Here is a 19325-nt window from a genome sequence, read left to right on the forward strand (position 1 = left end):
ACCAGATTCCTTTGCCTTACCCAACTTTTGTTACGATCTAATTTAAAACTGCTTTGCATGCTCTTCTCTCAACTCTGCTGATATTTTATAATGTACACTGTAAGAAAATCCTGCTGATTGAACAGATTACCAAAATAAAACTTGCAAGCAATGTTTCATAATTTACAGTTTAATGCTCTTGCTGTTGCCAACTTCAGACTGGCATCTACATCCACATACTTCTTGATAACTCAAGCGATAGCAGTGAGGACATTTATACAATTTTCAGCAAGCCCAGTTTCACATATTTACAGCTGGAAGTCAAGCTGAACTAACTAGCAATGAATAGATTGTATTTGTAGAATATGAGTTTTGGAGGTTCATCCTGAAGTGATTCATTTTCAGTAGTTACTCTAACAAAGCAGTAAACTGAATGTCGCCTTATGCTTAACTATTCCATCAATGAATGCCATAACCTGTTAGAACCACAGGATACCCCATGCAGTTTTTCCCTGGGTTGCTCTAAAAAAATCTAAGTTACGATGAAGTGTCAGAAAATACGCAACAACACATTTTATACAGGTGCAGAACAAGCTACAAAAAAATACACACTATTGCACAGAAATATCACCTGAGATACATAAGCTTCTGCTTATTCTCATACATTTTAATATCCCAGTACGACCAAGACCACGGGAACCTTCTGTGTGAAGTGCATGCCCTTGCTGTACAATGGGGCAGAAACTGCAGTGTTATCCAGCCCCTACATTAGCATCACAGTTGCAGGCCCCCCATAATAGTTCTTTACAAAACAACGTGAGAGCTAGTAAGACAAAATAGCCTTTCTGTATGAATGCAAATGGCTGGCAGATGAGAAAATCCAGCTACAATAGCTATATTCATCAGAATTGAAATTTTATAGGAGTCACCTGCCAGCAGAAATGGCATCATGCAGTACGTGGACAGTACATGCTAGAGGACAACTATTTCTAGCAGAAACATTTAATGCACAAGTTACCTACTGATACATACTGCTTAGCAGTACTGTGCCTGAAAGAAACTACTATGTAGTAGTACTAGTAGTTAAAAACTAAAGTTTCAGCCAAAATGGTTTCTGCAAATCTTCTTTTTCCAGAGACATAGGGTTAGCAATAGACTTGCAACAAGTTTGTAAAATGTCTGTGTTTATGCCCAAGCTTTGCACTAACTTTATTCAAGGCACTATTACCCTTGTTCATGTGTATTTCTCATGGCCTTTTCAATTTTTACATGTAAATATTAGTAAGAGCTAGAGAGTCATAATGAAATGTTATTAAGAGAACCCAGCCAAACATATACTCTGATGCTATCTCCCACCCTTAGAGCTTTTATCATAGTTAATCCAGCATTTGAACCACATTGGTTGATCGCAGAAGAAAATAATACTTCAGTAGGAAATTCAAAAGTATCTTCCCCAAGAGCATTTTCTAAGATACGTGCATTTGGTGCATTCAGAAAGATTTGCCCATCCAATGTATATTTTATAAGCCAAAGAGTAAAGACATCTCTAGAACCAGGATCCAGAGAGATGAGTAATGAACCCTCAGTGTCAGAGAGATGTCTTTCAATTCAAATGTATGGCCTGCACAGCAGACTAAAGTAAGGCTACAGACATGCAATCAGCTAGAGCATCCTTGGGCAAAAACAGTTCGGACATCAACCTAAATTTGAAAGGAACCACACAATGATAAATAAGTTGCTTGCAGCCTACTCTTACAATCTAAGCCACAATTTGGAGGCTAAATAACCAGCAGCTTGTTCTTGCTGCCCTCTTTCCATTCATTTATGAGATGCCCACTCACGTTGTGGGTATATTAGTAGATAGATAGATAGATAGATAGATAGATAGATAGATAGATAGATAGATAGATAGATAGATAGATAGATAGATAGTAGGTCTAGATCACAGTAGACCCTCCCAAATTTTGTTTTACATTTCTGTTATGGGTGCTAACCAGTGAAAAATTCACGAGGAAACAGAAGCAAAGGATGCAGTGCTAGTTGCCATTTGCAAATCACACAGAAAAACAGTGCATAGATTTCACTAGATTGCTGAACGTACAGGTCTTGCTATCCAGAATAATTTTGTTCCCACTAGCTTTGTTCTTCTATTTCCTCGTACAGCTTTTCAGACCAATCTTCAGTTTTGATTACAAGCCATAAGCTTTTGGATCGCTGATCCAGTGACAATTTCAGTAGGATGAATACAAATCCTACGCACAACAGCAAAGAGCAAAAGGAGCAAACGAAAAAATACTCAAGACCAAAGCTTCTGTATTTAGGCAACTATAACAAAGCTCCTAATTCTACACTTGACACAACCCCAAAAAGGGCTGATTGCCAGGGATAATGAGCACTGAAGAAACACAGCAACCAGTACTCTATGCCTCTAAAATTCAGGCTGTGTGGGTGCTTTTGTATAAATAGGAATATAGGAATATGATTTTAGACAGCTGTGTTTGAAAACATTTAGTCATAAGCATTTTCACTGCAATGAAGAAATCTCAGGACAAAGAACTGAGCCACACTTCACAGCATGAAGCCACACATTGCAATAACGTCACTGACTCCCTCCAAACCACCGAGGTTTGCTGCTTTGCAGAATGCTGTAACTATGGTGGCAAGGATTGATTACATTTAACGCTGTGATAGATTTGAAATCTGCTAAGGCTGCTCCTGTATTTTGGTATTTTCTCCATTCTATCTTCTAAACAAAACATTATTTGAAAACAATTTAGTTATCCTGGTGCAAATATTTGTATGAACTCTTCTTTCTGTAAACTGGGCTTTGCTAAACTGAGTAAGAATGGGTTTAAATTGATCTTAAGTTACCTGTACACACCCATTCGTCGAAAAAAGTTAGCTCATTTTGAGCTTGGAACTAGGCAGACACCAGCCAGCTCCAGTCCAGAGGTCAAGCAACCACACTAGCGAAGTATTTCAGTTAACTCAGCTCCTCGACAGACGGTACCAATTTAGCAACAGTTTCCAGACTACAGCAGGTTCATACCCGGCCATATCAGCACGTGTCTGGAGCAAGTTCATACTTGCATTCACATAAACATGTTCTAAGTGTCCACAACCAACCATCATCGATTTAATTAGCCAAGCACCCATCTACCCATTAGCCAGACCCATGCTGCTGGCCAGCAGGCTGACTAAGCTTTCACACCTCTGTGCAGGCTTGGGATCCTGCCCAGGCACATGAGAGTTCATGATCGCAGCCTCATTTCCAAAAATCATTCTGCTGCTTAAAATGACTAAAAGTACAAGTCAGTTTACAGCAATGCAGCTACATTAGAAGTCGCATTTTCTCACTTCATAAGAGTACATAATATGAGTAGTTAAATGTGAGTCTTTCATTATGTCATTATCTCGCGTGCATGAGTCAGTGCATTGGTCACAGTTTCTCCGGAATGATTATTCACACTTCTTCAGAGCAACACCTCCCAGCACAGCTGAACATCTGAGGCATTCAGTTTATCTTACACACTATTGCATGGGAGAAACTGGCACTGTTCCTCCATATATAGTCTACCTGCCCACTGCACTTTTTAAAACTTTAGAGAAGTCATTTTGAAACCATAATTGCATATGTTCAAAATGTCATGTCACTTAGCACGCAGATGTTGAAACAACAGACCTTCATGGCTCAGCTTATCCCTTCTTAGTGTATTTACTTTTCCAATGTTGACTATTTCTTTTATCTGGCAATGACACTCTTTGGAATCTATTATTAGTTCTGGGACTCCCAACCTATGCCAACACAGAATAATGCTAAAATTATCCTCCCAAAGTGGCGTCACTTTCTCCTTATACCACTCTAACGTTAGTCCGAGCAGAGCAGGATAATAATCTGAAGAATAAATCTAGGGAATAGAAAACATAAAACACATGCATCCAGAATGCATTTTTTAAATAAATGCTGTACAAGAAATGCAACATTGGGCACACAGTAAATACAATATATTGTTACATCTGATATACTCAGACAACGTATGAGAGAACTTCACGTTTTCTAGCACAGAAGTGTATCAGTTTTATAGATTATTTTGTTAACTTCATTGTTGTATCTCTTTTCCTTTTCCCAGGTACATGTTTCACTTTCCACATATTTCCTTTTAAAAAAGACATCCTATTTGAACGATGACCCAGTTAGTGCCATGTTTCTTGTCAGGTCTCGGTGCCAAGCAGCTTATGCTGGTATCAGGATACTTTGCTACCAATCTACAACTGCAGTTTTGATCACCTGTTCCAGAAAGCAGTCACTATGTTTGCATAAATCTAAAAACTAAAAGCGTCGATAATAAACAGAAGTAGCAAAGCTTCTTAAAAGTGTTAAGGCAGGAACTAGTCTTTTAAATGTAACAGTTTTATACTCATGTTTCAAAATATACTTCCTTTAGGCAGCACGGGATTATAGTCTCAATTGATGTGTTCTGCAAGTGTTAAAAGGATTTTTGTAATGGACTGAAATGCCTGAAATCCCTAGACTTCTTGCATCAGCAAGTCAAAGTTCAGCAGGGTGGGTTTAGCTTTTCATTCGTTTGAAGTAATACTGCAGGTAAACACGACTTACACGCTGTGATGTTATAGGTGTCTGGTGTCAGCATCTTGGTTCCATGTCAGAACCACAGAATCTCATGCACTGCAGCGCACGGGCTTGCATTTGTACCCCTGGCCCAGTCTGGGGCTGCCCTGCCGTGGGTAACCTCCAGTTACCCACCTGAGGATACTGCAGCCACCAAACTCTTTGCCACTCGAAGGGCTAAGGAAACAAAGTCTGGCTGCTGCACCAGCAACGCTAGCAAAACCTGCAGCGGTTGAGGCAGCTGCCGGGATAGAGCAGTGTTCTGGGGGTTGAAGGGGCTGCCTTTAACCGTGCTTCAGGACATTTTGACACGGAGGGCTGGACTTTTCTGCCCGTTACGGCCCGCTTCGGAGCAGCGCAGCGGGCGCGAGGCCTCTCCTCGGGCGCTCTGCCTGGCTGTCCCCACCGCGCCCCGGGCACGGCCCCAGCGCCGGGACGCCGCCGAGGGCGAGGGGAGGTGGCCGGGCGAGGTGTGCCGGCGCGCCCGCCTACCGTACCTGGATGATGCCCCGGCGGTGCAGGGCGGTGTGCACGCAGCCCGGCACCTCCCCTCGGAGCACCACCGAGCCGTTCCCGTTTCCCAGCCGCCAGCTCCCCCGCAGGCTCCGCACCTCCGGGCCGCCCGCGGCCGAGGCGCCGGCCCTGCCCGCAGCCGCCAGCAGCAGCAGCAGCAGCGGCGGCGGCGGCACAGCTCGGCCCATGGCGGCGGCGGCGCCCGCCCGCCCGCGCCTCAGGCCGCCTCACCGCCACGGCCCGCGGAGACGCTGCTGCGGGAGGACGGACGGACAGACACACAGGCAGCGGGGAACGCGTCCTTAGAGGGCTGGGGCGGCGCTTCGGACCTTTGGCGGCCGTTGGGGGCGGGCGCGCGCCGCCTCACGGGGCCACTCAACGGTCCGGCTGTAGGACGGGAAGGGAAGATGGCGCTGCTACGGGAGAGCGAGCGCGGCTCCCCCTCGGGTTTCCCGTCAGCCGAAGCGCGGCTCCCCCCCGCCGCTGGCGGCTGAGGGCAGCCCGCCCAGTACGGCCCCGGCAGCAAGCGAGGGGGCCGGGACCGCTTTCCCGCCCCCTCCCCGGCTGAAGCCGTGACGGGCAGTTGCGCACGCACCCCCGCCCCCCCCCCTCAAGCGGCTGTTGAAGTAAGTCGGCAGGACGCGAGGAGAGAAAGGCCCACCCAGCCGGGCAGATGCATTAACAGCAGAAAAAAGAAGGAAAGAACAAACAAAAAACCCACCCCAAAAACCTCTGGTTTTTTGCTCCAAGAAGAGACACAGTGGAACACTGATAATAGGAGCAGTATAAGGTTACAAATCTTTCAGATGTAGTGAATTTACTTAGAGCTCTAGAAAACTGCAGTGAAGGGGGAGGAATGAGGGGAGAAGAGCTGTGACAACACTGCAACAGGTACTTTCAGTATTGGCTCCCTCAAGTCATGAGATCTTCTTACATAGCCTCACACTTCCACCTCCCTCTTTCCCCATAAAATTAGAGGCATATAAAACCAGAACAAACGTCATGAACATCTAATTAAAAAAGTACTCTGCTTTCCTCATAAAGCAGTGCTAAGCACTGTTGCTGTGTTGAGTTTGTTCACCTGCAAAGGAGCAGAAAGGTCAGCTCCAAAGAAACAACCTGAAGTATGGTTTCCAAACCACACTGTACCTTTCCTTCATGCCCTCACCTAGCTTAATCCCTTCAGTCACAGCCCCAAACCAGGAATTAAAGCAACAAGTGTTTAAATGGTTCAGTGGAAGGAACAAAAGGCAATCAGCAGCCTGAACTACTCTTTTAACGGGTAGCCAGCTACCCCCGGTGCAGAGGGGTTTAAATCACCTCTGTGAATTGGAGATGTTTCACACCATGGCATGGCTGCACTTTGTCTGGATGTTCCTCCAGCTGAAGCTGTACAGCAGGTGGAAAAGAGCTCTGAAATCCACTGAATCTCATTTCACAATATAGAAAAGCGCTCAGACTTCAAAGACTCTCACAATTACAAGAGCGACTAGCCCACGTACCTTCCAAAGGTTGCAACAGCACAAAACAAAGGAATATCTAAGAACATTCAAGGCTACATTCCCTGTATGGCTGCTCAGCTGTGAGCAAATTAGAAAGCAGTTGCTTTTCTTGTATACAAATGATTTATTCCCTCACACAGCTCAACTTGACATTGAAAATGCTAATTTCAGTAGCCACTCCATGACCTTAGCTTACAGTTTGTAGCATTTTGGGGTGGGTTTTGGGGTTGGTTTTTTTGGTGGTGGTTTTGTTTGTTTGTTGGGGTTTTTCCTGTTTGTTTAGTTTATTCTTAAAGCATAGTTGATTAAATGAATGTTCCATTTGGATTTGTGTAATTTTTACTTGAACAAGGTCAGAATCTTGGTCAGGCAGGTAATTTGCTGTCTCAGAATACAATTAAGTGAGAAGGTGAAATATGCTTAAAAAACAGAAGATCTTGCAAATTCCTTTAAAGAAGTAATGCTAGCAGTAACTTATTTTCCTATTACTATATGATTTTTTTTTTCTTTTACCAGAAGAGTCGAGCCACTGTGCATACAAAGAAAGCAAACTAACTGCATATAGGTGCATACATGTGATTCTGCATAGAAATGCAGCCAACCAGTAGCATTCAAAGGAACCCCAATTAACTGCAGGACTTTATTGATTTTTTTCCATTTCTGTCCTTATGTTTTCTTATTGTCTATAGACTGTAAAATCAGAGGAGGAAAGAATACATAAAGCACCTTGGGATGCTAAAGAGTTAATTTCTTGAACAACATATATGCAACTCGTACACCAAATCATATAAGAATGAAGTGTGACTGACACCAACACACACTGCCACTCCTGGTATGCAGCACAGAGCGCAAGAGCGAACTCCAGACAAGAATACAGAGTTTTGTTTTAGTTCCTGGCTTTCACACACCTAATTCAGCACACCGTAAAAATCCACCCCAGATAAGTCTTTAAAACATTACTGAACACGGTCAACATGCCTTTGTATTTTTGATACAAATCCTTTTCAGCTGACAGCCCTTTGTTTCAATACAACATAAAAATGCCACTCCTTCCATTCATCTACCATATAAAGAAAAAGTACACGATATAACCGCAGGAGATTTTTTTCAGCTGTGAGAGCACGGGGGAGGGGGGCACAGTTCTGAGACATGATGGTCCAAGGAAAGACACAGTAGCTGATCTTTTTGTCACTCAAAAAAAAAAAAAAGAAGTGTTACCAACTTCAAAAAGGGATGGCTGGGACCCATACTGTTTGGCAGCAGAAGTCTGTGCAGAAATATAGCTGTTGGAACAGTTACCATGTGTGTATTTTTAAGACTTGAGTAACCCACATTCAATATATTGACTAACTGAAATCCAGGTCCCATTTCAGTTCAACTCCCCACCATCTTCTAGTGAGATTGGCAAAAAATAAAGACTATCATGGTAGAAGACTGAGTTACCTCAGCTGGCTTTGCACGTTGTAGAATTCAGTCAAAATTAGTATCTTCTCACCTTTAAACGTTCAGACTGTAAAATCATTATACATTAACAGTAGAAAACTTTGTTCTGTTTCTGCCCTCATCTGTCAGTGAGTAATGCTTTCAGGACAATCAAGCAATTCAGTGTATTCTCCTTAAATTCACTCATACAACACTAAAAGCATTTAAACACTGTAGTGCTGCTTGAATGATCTTGCAGGATATTATTTCTCAAGAAGCAGATTTACAGAGGATGAAGTTTTAATGCTACCAAAGAACAACTGCACACTGGCTTTTGTTTTTTTAATACATCTTTTTCAGCAAGTCATGTGGTACCTTCCCAGTAAGAAGGAAACTGCATTTCAAGATGTTTACTGTACTTCCGTGTTTTCTTTGCCTTTTATTCTTTCTGCTGAAGACTGACTGGAGCAACACACACACACAAAACAACCTAAAAACAATGCTGTAATTAAGTATTCTGAGAACATGCTGTTTCCTTGTTCAAGGCTTATAATTAAGTTAAACCATGTCTCATTTTCATGTCCCAGTTTTAGGGCTTCTTTTTTGTTTGTTTGAGGGTATTTTTAAACAAATGACATTTTTACTGTTTAAAGATACTGCAGTCTTAAAGGCTGTGGTTTTATCTTTTAAAGTCTTACGACACAAAGCAAGATCTTTTGTGTGGCTTTCTTTTACTGTGTACCATATTATATCTCTGAAATGCCACAAACTTAGGAGGTTACTACAATTCTTACTTTACGATACTGCAAGCAGATATTCTTTCTCAACTGAGACAAAAAGCTGAAGGGAAAAACCATGCCTTCGGCTCTATTAGAATAAATTCAGAGCAGTTCCATTGAAGCTGCCCAAATTCTGCCATGTTGATCCAGAAGTCTTTTGTTTCCAATTGCTACGCAATCTTGATCAACACAACAGGCTGCTGCTGTTTCCTCTTTCAAATTCATACAAAGGTTTTAAACAAACAGGTTCTCACAGATTTGGCTGCAGTACTTTAAGATATTACTGCCCCCACCTGTCCACCCTGAACCATTCTTCTCCTGAAGGTTACCACCTCTGAAGCAAAACAGGCCTTGTGTTCGCACTGGTCCCTATCGGGGCTTGCTATCTCTTTTGGTAACCCCTGCAGATACCACCACAGATCATTTGAAAGAAGATGCAAAACAAGTAAAGGATCCTCTGCTTTTGGGGGTTTTGCATAGAAGCAGCAATATCTATGCAGACGTGTTGTATAAATAGTGCTGTAAAACTGGACTTGCGTTTGCATGACTGTAAATACCTTCAGCCGGTACTGCACATCTGTATGAAAGCCGTGCAGCTCCTCAACATAACACCTGTCCTGTGTTTCACGGCTGCCTCTGCAAAACATACAACTGCTATGCAAAATAGTTACTCTCTGGTGTAAGGGCAACACAGTGCAGGGAGCCCTCCAGCTATGGATTTGTAAAGGACAGACAAAAAGGACACATTTCAGGCATTACTCTGTATTTATCTTGGATTGCATCCAAAAAGGATGTTAAAAATAAAATGAGGAAATAAATTAACATTGCTTTTAGGTGAAGACACTATTAATACTTCCCTAGAAGAGAACGTTGTACTAGGTTATCATGAGCAAAATACAAAATGACAATCTAAGTAGTAGGCCTGAAGTTTCTTCCATAATTATTGTGAAGTCTGTAGGTCATTGCAAAGGGACTTCCTTAGCAAACAAAATTACTCAATGCTAACAATCACGAGTAATTAAAAGTATGTGGAAGGGAAGCTACTGCTCCAGGCAAATGCTGTATGGAGGGGAAAAAAGCAAGAAAATAGGTAACAACTACTTTAAAATTGCATAAGCAGAAAGGCAGGCAACACCTTGAGCCTACCCTTAAACTTCATGAGGTATGCTGGCAAAAACCTGTATTTATACCTCTACATAGCATCTTGTTTTGAGGTGGGCCCAAACCACAGGATTTAGGTTTCGGGTCACCGCCTCCCAGGCCACAGACACAGAAAGCATCCGTATCTTAAAAGCCAGCATGACCAGGTTTCTAGAGACAAGTTCTTTGGAAGGTGGAATTCCCACAGCTTTTATTCTCTTCAGTTTATAAACAATTCTGAAACAAGCCCAATCTATTTATAAGATTACATAACACTGACCATCGTCATTTGCCTTTTGTCTCATGAGCAGCATAGTCACTGTCTCAAGACGAGGCATGCTGCTGTCCAAGCTCCCCGTGAACTCTCATTAAAACTTACTTAAAACATATCTGGAATCAAAACTGATCTCTGGCAGTCATCAGAAATCACTAGTATGTATGCGGACGTTACAAAACAGCTTGCTTAGCCTTTCTTAAAGGTCTAAAACTTGACAGTGACCCCAATACAACGTATCACTCGCCCCTGAATGTCTAAAATTAAATCCCTGAGAACGTGGGTATCACAGGTAACACGCAGTTTATCCCATGACGGAAGTTCGAGAGGCTTCACTGAGTCTTACTAACACTGTGTACTTGGCGTTTGGCCAGACGAGCACAGGACATACCAGACAGATTACACTAAGCACGAAACATACACATCCAGCCTACTGTTGTTGTAATGAACATTTTCTGTGCAGGTGAGTATTATGAGAATGTCAACAAAAATTTATAGCCAGTAAGTTGGATGAGTAAACTTCAATGGATTTGGAGTTGCGAAAACACCTGTGAGCTGCGTTTCTTTTTCTAGCTCAGTCACTCCAGACCAACCACAGGAGCATGTCAGGACCTCTGCTTCTCACACCTTCAGTGGGGTGAATGCACCTGGCTTCAGCACTCGGACAAACTCTGTCCAGTCGTTTCTGCAAAAGGGACCCTAATGGAAGCAGCAGGGAATATTCAAGATGACTTTACTGAAAACTGTGAGTACTCAAGAGATGCTTTCCCCCCCCCCCCCTTGAGAGATTAATGATTATTTCAGCACTTACAAGAATTGGCAGAATTCTTAACCAATGAAGATCATTGATTCAAATCAATTCCAATCAAAGAAACAGCCCCCACTGAATCGACTCAAGCCCCACTTATGCGGCAGCATAAGCCAAGAGCCTGCCTACATACAAAAAACCTCACTTGTCTGAATGATTCCAGTGCAAACTCCTTACATAAGGGAACTGCATCTTCCTGCAGTCCAGGATGCTACCTGCCACATCGCTCACTGCACTGGTACAAACCTCTCAGGAGTAAGAGTTAACAGAAGTGGGCTCATGTATGTTCATCAGGCAGACATACTGATATGGGAGGGTTTTTTTCCCCCAAATGACTTAGTACATAAACAGCACCAAAATACTACTTTATACATACCCATCTGTAAAAAAAGCATTAAGTTTGATTCTTGTGTAACAAAAAGAGAAGGCTAACTGCAGTAAACAAAGAGAACAGGGGGTACTAGAAGGTTCATAGAATATCTCAGGTTGGAAAGGACCCATAAGGATCATCAAGTCCAACTCCCTGCTCCTCGCCAGACTAACTAAAACCAAACCATATGACTAAGAGCAACATCTGGACACGCCTTGAGCTCCGAGAGGCTTGGTGCCGTGACCACTTCCCTTGGGAGCCTGTTCCAGTGACCGGCCACCCTCTCAGTGAAGAACCTTTTCCTCATGTCCCATCTGAACTGCTCCTGATGCAGCGCCGTTCCATTTCCTCATGTCCTGCTGTACTCTCGTACTGTCGAACTACAGATTTCTTGTTTTAGCACTAGTCAAAATGGTAGTATTTTGATACTTGCGCTGGAAGCAGGGACAGCAGGCAGTCATTTTATGGCTAGAAACATCATAAAGAGCCTTAGGAGTTTGAAGAGAACCTTGTCTCTTCTGCTCAGTCCTTGGTGAAAGAAGGGCCCCACCCACTTCAGGGAGTGGCCACGTTAAGATACTACCACACTTAATTTGGTTTACAGATAAATTTTCAGTCCACCGGATCCATGTAATTTGGTCCTCAAATTACTGCCTATACCTTTGATAGCTGCTACAAGCGTCACAGTTCCATGGAAGAGCTGTTTTCTCACCACTAAGACTGCAGCATTTTCTGAATACAGTTTATCAGCAGTGGTCATATTGATAAACACAGTTTTAAAGACTGGGAACTATGCCTGGAGGAATTTCAATCACACCAAAAAAGTACTTGAAACTATTTAAAAAAATAATTTAAGCAATTTAGTGTAATGAAGTAGTTCAATATGCCTAGCAAGTTGACAAATAACAATTTTTCCTCAATATTCACTTTGGAAACCTCCATACCTGGTCACAGCCAGGAAGGTTTCCTTGGAGGACAGAAGGGCACACCTAAGCTTCCTTCTGCCACCTCCTGCTTGTGACAGTCAACAGCGGACAGCTCAACGCTGATGTGAGAAAGCCGCTGCATGACTGGGAAGAGTCACGCACTGTTTAGTGAACATTGTGGTGGCAATTTGAACCTGGGAGGTTCTTCAAGACCTCTTCTGTTTTGTTGTGTTCTCTTAATACCAAGGACGCTGATGCGCTGTTTATCCTTCCAGCTTCCCGGCAATGACCCGTAATCTTGTAACCACAAACTATGATTACTGCTACTTCCTCCTAGCACAACTCTTCTACAAGAGCTTATCAGTTAGCTGCAGCTGGCTCAGAAGGCACAGCTGGCTGCCCTCTCCACTGTCCACACCCTGAATTATTCATAATGTATGTGTCAGCATATGCTACATGGTAACTTCTCTTTAAAAATTCAGTGAGACTGACAACATAGAGCTCTTCCCCTTCACACTCTGTCCCCGCATATCTGTGCCCTAGGTTCCTAATCCTAATTGTTTTAACCTATGCTCATATAACCTAAAAGCTTAAGAAGTTCCCTAACCCTTTTTTTCCCCCCCGGTATTTTTACAAGATCTCCTCCCAACTACAACCACTGCAGCAGTTAGTAGAGTGAAAAGATTCTTTTCTAAGTTGCTTTGCTCCTCAAGAGGCGTTACTTGCCCTAGCAATTGCATAAAATACTGGCTCCTAAAGCACTCGGAGTCCCCTGGCACTGCCTAGTTGAATTACATGAAAGCGATTCCCTGTCAGATCAGAGAAGCCCTACCTAGCAGGGGAGGTGCACCTGTGAGAAAAGAGGCAAAAAGCTCAGGTCTCTGAAGGGTGGAGACAAGCATTGCAGGGTGGCTGTGGGAAGGAAAGCAAGGTTAGGAGGGCTGATTGGTCAACTACAGCCTATTTCTGTGTCAGGTCTCCAGCCCTGTGAACCAGAGATGTTCTAGCTTAGGTTAAGCAGCAAATGGCAACTTCTGTTTTCATCTTCCTCTTTTTTTTTTCCCTTCCCCTGTAAAGCACAGCATAATCCATGTGTGGCCAGTAAGATGCCACAACCACCACATTAAAAAAATGAAAGGAAATAGTTTTACATCCACAAGTTTCCACAAGCCTGTCTTTTCATGGTTTTATTCTGAAAAGTTGGAATATTTTTCTACATCAGTGTATCAGTATTGGAAAGAATATTACGTGCAAAAACATGCTTCAGGGTTATAAAGCTTGAGTTTTCTCATATCGTTTATGGTTAATCCAAACAAAGCATTTTACTTCTTTCCCAATTTATAAATAAAAAGGCTATGAAAATTCACATCCTTTGCAATTCTGAGTGCGAAGTGCAGCACATACGAAGTAGGAGCGGAAGAAAGCCTAGCTAAATTAAGTAACAGCCACCTGCCTACCTCCGCCTAATTCAATTGCTTGTGATTGTGTGATTGCGATTGCTTGTGATACCTTGAAGTGCAGCTTTCAATGATTTTGGAATGGATCTCAGGAAACATAAATCATTAGGTAAACCAGACTTACGAGATATCCTCATGAACTCAAACTGGGAAAACATTAAGGGCAGTTAGTACAGTCAACAATAGAAAGAGGGTCACGATTCATTTACACAAGAAAGTTCTGCCTCTTACGCTGGTTAGGCTCCCTACCTGCACTTTTTTTCATGGCAGCTTGTTACTGAGCACAGAATTCAATCCCAGGCAAACCACAAACTCCCAAACCAAAGGATTTTTATACTACAGAAATCGGGGTCAAGCGAGGCTTACACTAGTATATGTTGTGTATGCTCAGCTGCACGCTTTGGCTTATGCACTTCAGTTAACTTCTCTTTGTAGACAAATCATGAGAAACTTTGTCCTGCTTTTTATAGCGCTACTACTTACTAATGGAAAACTTCCGTCTTCCGAGTGTATGAAAATCCCTTTGTTATTTATGCAGAGCTAACTGTATTAAGCACCCCAACTTTATAGAAATGATTGCATTGCAAAGATTTTGTAGCATTACTACTACATTAAAAAAATACCATAATACTTTGCAAAATAAGCTCATGCAAAGCCACATTCATTCTCTTTTGGGGGCTTGTATTTATTGCTACTACACCTAACAATTTGCAGAATCAGAGTGGCTTAATACGCACTAATGGCATGCTGCCTTTATGAGCTTATGTGGCAAGATTTTCTACTCATTATAGATCACTGAAGCAAGAAAGCCTTCTCCAAACATCATGCATCTTGCTTGCACCTATTTTAGCTGAACTGATCAATGTATTCCTACATGGTTTGTCCTCTGGCCTTTCAAAAAAAAAAAAAACCAAAACCAAAACAACTCGCAAACCTCTCAGAGATCAGCACTGGGGGTTCTAACAGAAATCTCCTGAAACTTTAAGGAAAGAAATCCTCGCCAGGCTTCACAGCAAGGAAAAAAACTGAAGAAAGGGTGGAGTGGAAGAACACAGGTATACAAAAGCTAAGCAAAACACACGAACAAAAAACCAACAGTAAAATTTGTACTTTTAAGTCCCGTCAAGGTACATATGTCAATTAGACCAGACTTATACGCTGAAGGCCTGCAAGATTTCAAGGGGCTTCTCACAGACATAGAGACTGAGCAACACTCAGTCCCAAATACTATATTCAGTTCTGTAGCTAGCACTAACCCATTCTATGACAGGGTTCCAGAAGTTGCCTTGTTCTCCACTCAGTTTATTCAGTGAGAACTCCTACAGCTGCTAACAGTGATACTTTCCTCAATGCTCTTCTGAGTACAGACACAAAATCTAGTACATTATGAAGAGATCTGGACCTCTTACTCCCAATAAGAGCATTCCAAACCTTGCAATAGGAAAAAGAATAAAATAATGGTTGTATTGAATAGATCCTTCAATTTCTAAGATATCTGTGAATTAAGCTGTCCGCATTCGCTGTCAGAGCATGATTAATACCGTGGCAAAGAATCTGTACACCTTCTTTTTAGCAAGAGTAAGAATTAATAGCTCCATACTGAGCAGTGGTCTTTGCCAGAGCTATGATAAATTTGCTATTTACCGTCACAAATCTGTCAGGAGGAAGGGCTATAGATTCACACTAGGCTCTGCACATAAGGTTGCAAACTGCAGTTCCTCACTTAGATGCCAAGAGGATCTGAGTTGCATGTTCAGTAAAAAGTTGTGTTCTTGAAAATTCCTTTAAAAAAAAAAAAGGGCAGGGCATGACTATATGAACACAGTTTATTTTTAGACTTGCATCAAATACTGTGAGATATGGAGTGCTAAGGCTTACCTGGCCAGAGGGGAAAAAAAAAAACCAGGCCTGATTTAGAAACAAGCATAGACTTCTCTTTTCCTCAGCATAGATGAAACTATCATATTCAGTGTCTATCAATGTTTTCTAAGATAAGAACATCACCAGTTAGGCAGCTCTTCAAGAACACAGGCAACAGTTTGATTTCTGCATTTCCTCTAATGAATCATGACATCACATCTGAAAGGCTAACCTGAGACAAAATTCCCATCTCAGACAAAGGTAAACCCATTTCCAAATTCTGTCTCCAAACCCCAGGACACCGAAGCAGCTGGAGCAAAACCAGCCGCCCAGCTCCCCAACTAGCATTCCTCCCATGGGGACAAAGTAGTATTGCCATCCTCCAAGCAACTGATCATACTCTGCACATGTTGAGTCTGCAATGGGACCAACGTACAGTTAATTCGAAGATTAACAGAGTTGAGGCAAAAGCCAGAATTACCAAGATGATTGGCAAAGCCTAGAATTCTTAAGTACAGAGGCTCGAGTATCTTGGCTTCCAGTTCCTGAAGAGGAGCCAGTCGCAACAGCAGTCGTTCAAAGAGAGCTGCGTACTCTCCCAGAGTCAATCAGGTACAACCCCAGACCAAAGGTCAGTTTAAAGCTGTTGAAAAACAACATGTTCTGATCAACATTGTGTGTCTCCTGATGAAGCTTCTTCCTCCTCTCACAAACTAAAAACCTTCACTGTTTGAAGACGATACTGAATTCTCTCCAACATTTCCAACGGACAGACCAAAAAAAGAAAAATGCTATTTCGGGCAAGCAGGGATGTTTACCAGACATCCTTAAAAAATTCTCAAGTATTACTTTACACAGTTGTCCTATCAAATTCACTGTTTCATTTCTGGCATCTATCACTGAAGAATACACTTGTCACCTCTTCTAACCGAACTGAGACAGACAGCTGCTCTAGAAATAGTTACAGCAGTTCCTGCTGCTCACCTGCAAGTTACTGAACTCCTTCCCTGCCAAATGATCCACGTTAAACAAATCACATCACCTCGCTGCAGTACAAAGAAAGCTGACAACTTTGAGCTACCCCTACAGAAGACTGAGAACTTGCTTCTGAATGGCACAGGAGACCAAACTTACTGCAGCATTAAGTGAGGAGAACACTAAGTCACAACTTACAGGCACAGGTGAAACAATCACAAACATTGACTTAGGAACTGTTCTATACATGCCTGCAAAAGCTCATCTGTCTATACTCTGAATTGCTCTTCCTAAGGCTGCGTCTGAACAGCTATTATTTGACAGGCCAACCTGGACGCTTACAATTTATCAGCTACCTTATTTCACATTATTTTGAAGCCAGCTGGTTTTACGCTAGACTGCATGAACTGACAGCAACACATTTTCACTTCACAGTAATAGGGGCAGCTGGTCTTTACCCTCTGTATCTCTGCTTTACATCGTAGATTTATACCCAGTTTAGTGTCCTGCATTTTACCATGCTTCCTCTGCGCTGGTCCTGCACTGTTGCCAATATATAAGCCCTCAGTCTTATACCAAAAATATTTTAGCCGTAATTCCAACTACCTTTTAAATATGCAACAATTGCCTATAGAGATCCGAATGCAACAGTTCTCCCATTTGTGCCCCTTTTAAATTTATATTGAAGGCACTGGGGTAAAACAGCATCCATTCAATGACACGGAGAACTGAACCGCATAAAGCAAATTAATGCTATGAGTAGCAGTTTTTTGGTTTTCAGGCTTGAAGGAATTAGTGTAGTCCGCGTTCTAGTGAAATAACCTTTACACCTTAAAATCCTTTATTCATCATGGATTATTTATCTCATTCCATTGTTCTAGTGCTAATTTGTTTCGTTTAACTCTCCAACAGAGATGGTTGTCTTAGCGTCATTTTATGTATAAAACTACACACAAACCAGGGAAAGAAACTGAATTTAGATCTTTTTTGACACCTATGAACACAGCCAGAAATCTTCAGCTGAATTCCAACTTCTACTATGCTACTACGCTGCTAGGGTCTTACAGACTGAACATTTCTTCTGAATCAGTAGCCACATCTGATGGACCTATGGTATCTGCTTCAGATGATAATGCCTATAAAATCCTATTTTTATAACAACGAAGGATTTGAAATAAAATGGCTGGAGAGAACAATTAAGTGGAGGCTGCAGGAAAGAATAAAGTTTAGAACATTTTTGTCTGTGAATGTTTAAACCATGAAGTTACCTGTTAATTAATGCTAATCCCTTTTTACATAAGAAATTATCAAATCTAACAGGACTGGTACAGTACGCCTGCACATCTATATACTAGTTGTCTTTTCACCATTTGCCAGACTGTAGTTCCATGCCTCCACAGCAGTGAGACCTTACTGTTGTGGTCTGCTTAAAGCCAGACTTTTCAGAAAGAGTTAACATCTATGGTCTATATAAAAACTATGTACAGTGTAACTGAGTGTTTTTACACAGACATGTAAAAATGTGTTTCTACTGATCTTTTCAACGAATACAGAAGATGCTGTGTGCATGAGCAGAGAAAGAGAAAAAAATCAAGTTTTTCCTGCATTCTGAAAAGACTCAAAAATGTGCCTAAAACCTCTGAAAGTTTTAAAGTGAAATTTGGAATCATGTTGTCAAATTCAAACCCTATTTAAACATGGCAAATCTGAAAGAAAGTATTCCAGAAGCAGTGCTGAAGTGTAAGTTTCTTTCCTTGTTATGTGTTTGTTGAATCTAAATGCCTTGGCTTGACACTTTGTTCGCTATAAATACTCTCAAATAAAAGCCATTTAAAAAAACAGATTTTGTCCAATCCAAGACTTTTGGGATGGAGCTGGCCCCTGCATTCTGAAGCTATTATTGCATCTATCATACTGAAATAAGTCTTTTAACAGAGCTGGACAGGACAACTAACTTCAGTGTTTTCAAAAACCTTCATTTTTCACGTGAAGTTCAAACTGAAAGTCTTTTTTTCCCTCCGTGTTTAACTGGAATGAAGATCTACTACGTGCTTTTTAGACTTTCTGTGGGTTTGGTACGTAGATTACTCATTAAGATAATCGCTAATTAAGCTTTTTGTTTTGGTAAAAGTTCTTAAATTCTCTCATCATCTCCTAGCTCATGCTAAACCAGCTCCTCCCCCTGCCCCCCCGCTTGAACAGCAAGCCCAAGTATAACTTCCGCAGGAAGCCTGCACGAGACACTGCTGAGACTGCTTCAAGGACACCTGCCACTTCCCACTTCCCACAGATCTTAAGTCTCAGCATGACCTCTGGCATGCATATATAACACCTACAATTCACCCATCATTCTTTCATCAAAACACACACTTGCTAATTACAGAAAATTATCACAGAAGGACCGTTACAGATGTACAAGAGAAACATGTAGTGGTCCAAACAAGATTTCCGTCTTCCATGTAATATTTTACTGTCTTCTCCTTCCCTGACCCTCCCTCATCCACACCTGAGTTTTGTAAAGCCTGTTACCTTACATCTCACAAAACGTCTTTCTAGTTGATCGCCTAAGTAATTTAATGGCTATGACTCCAAGACAAAGTAATAAGCATCAAATTAACACAACTACCAAAGAGGTGAGAGCAATACGTTCGTAAGCTTACAAATATAAACTTTTACCTCGGTTGTAATGC

At 41.9% G+C, this 19325-nt stretch overlaps 1 protein-coding gene across 1 annotated transcript in view; it reads right to left on the reverse strand.

Annotated features, from left to right (window-relative positions):
• The window catches only part of MANBA (mannosidase beta), a 47245-nt gene extending 41806 nt beyond the window's left edge, over positions 1–5439 (reverse strand). The window contains exon 1 of the mRNA XM_064450031.1: positions 5107–5439. Coding sequence (XP_064306101.1) covers positions 5107–5310 — 204 coding nt within the window. The 5' untranslated portion in view covers positions 5311–5439. The remainder of the gene's footprint in view (positions 1–5106) is intronic.
• Between the last annotated feature and the right edge of the window lie 13886 nt (positions 5440–19325).

Source organism: Phalacrocorax carbo, chromosome 4 (genome assembly GCF_963921805.1).
Source record: "Phalacrocorax carbo chromosome 4, bPhaCar2.1, whole genome shotgun sequence".
Classification (NCBI taxonomy): domain Eukaryota; kingdom Metazoa; phylum Chordata; class Aves; order Suliformes; family Phalacrocoracidae; genus Phalacrocorax; species Phalacrocorax carbo.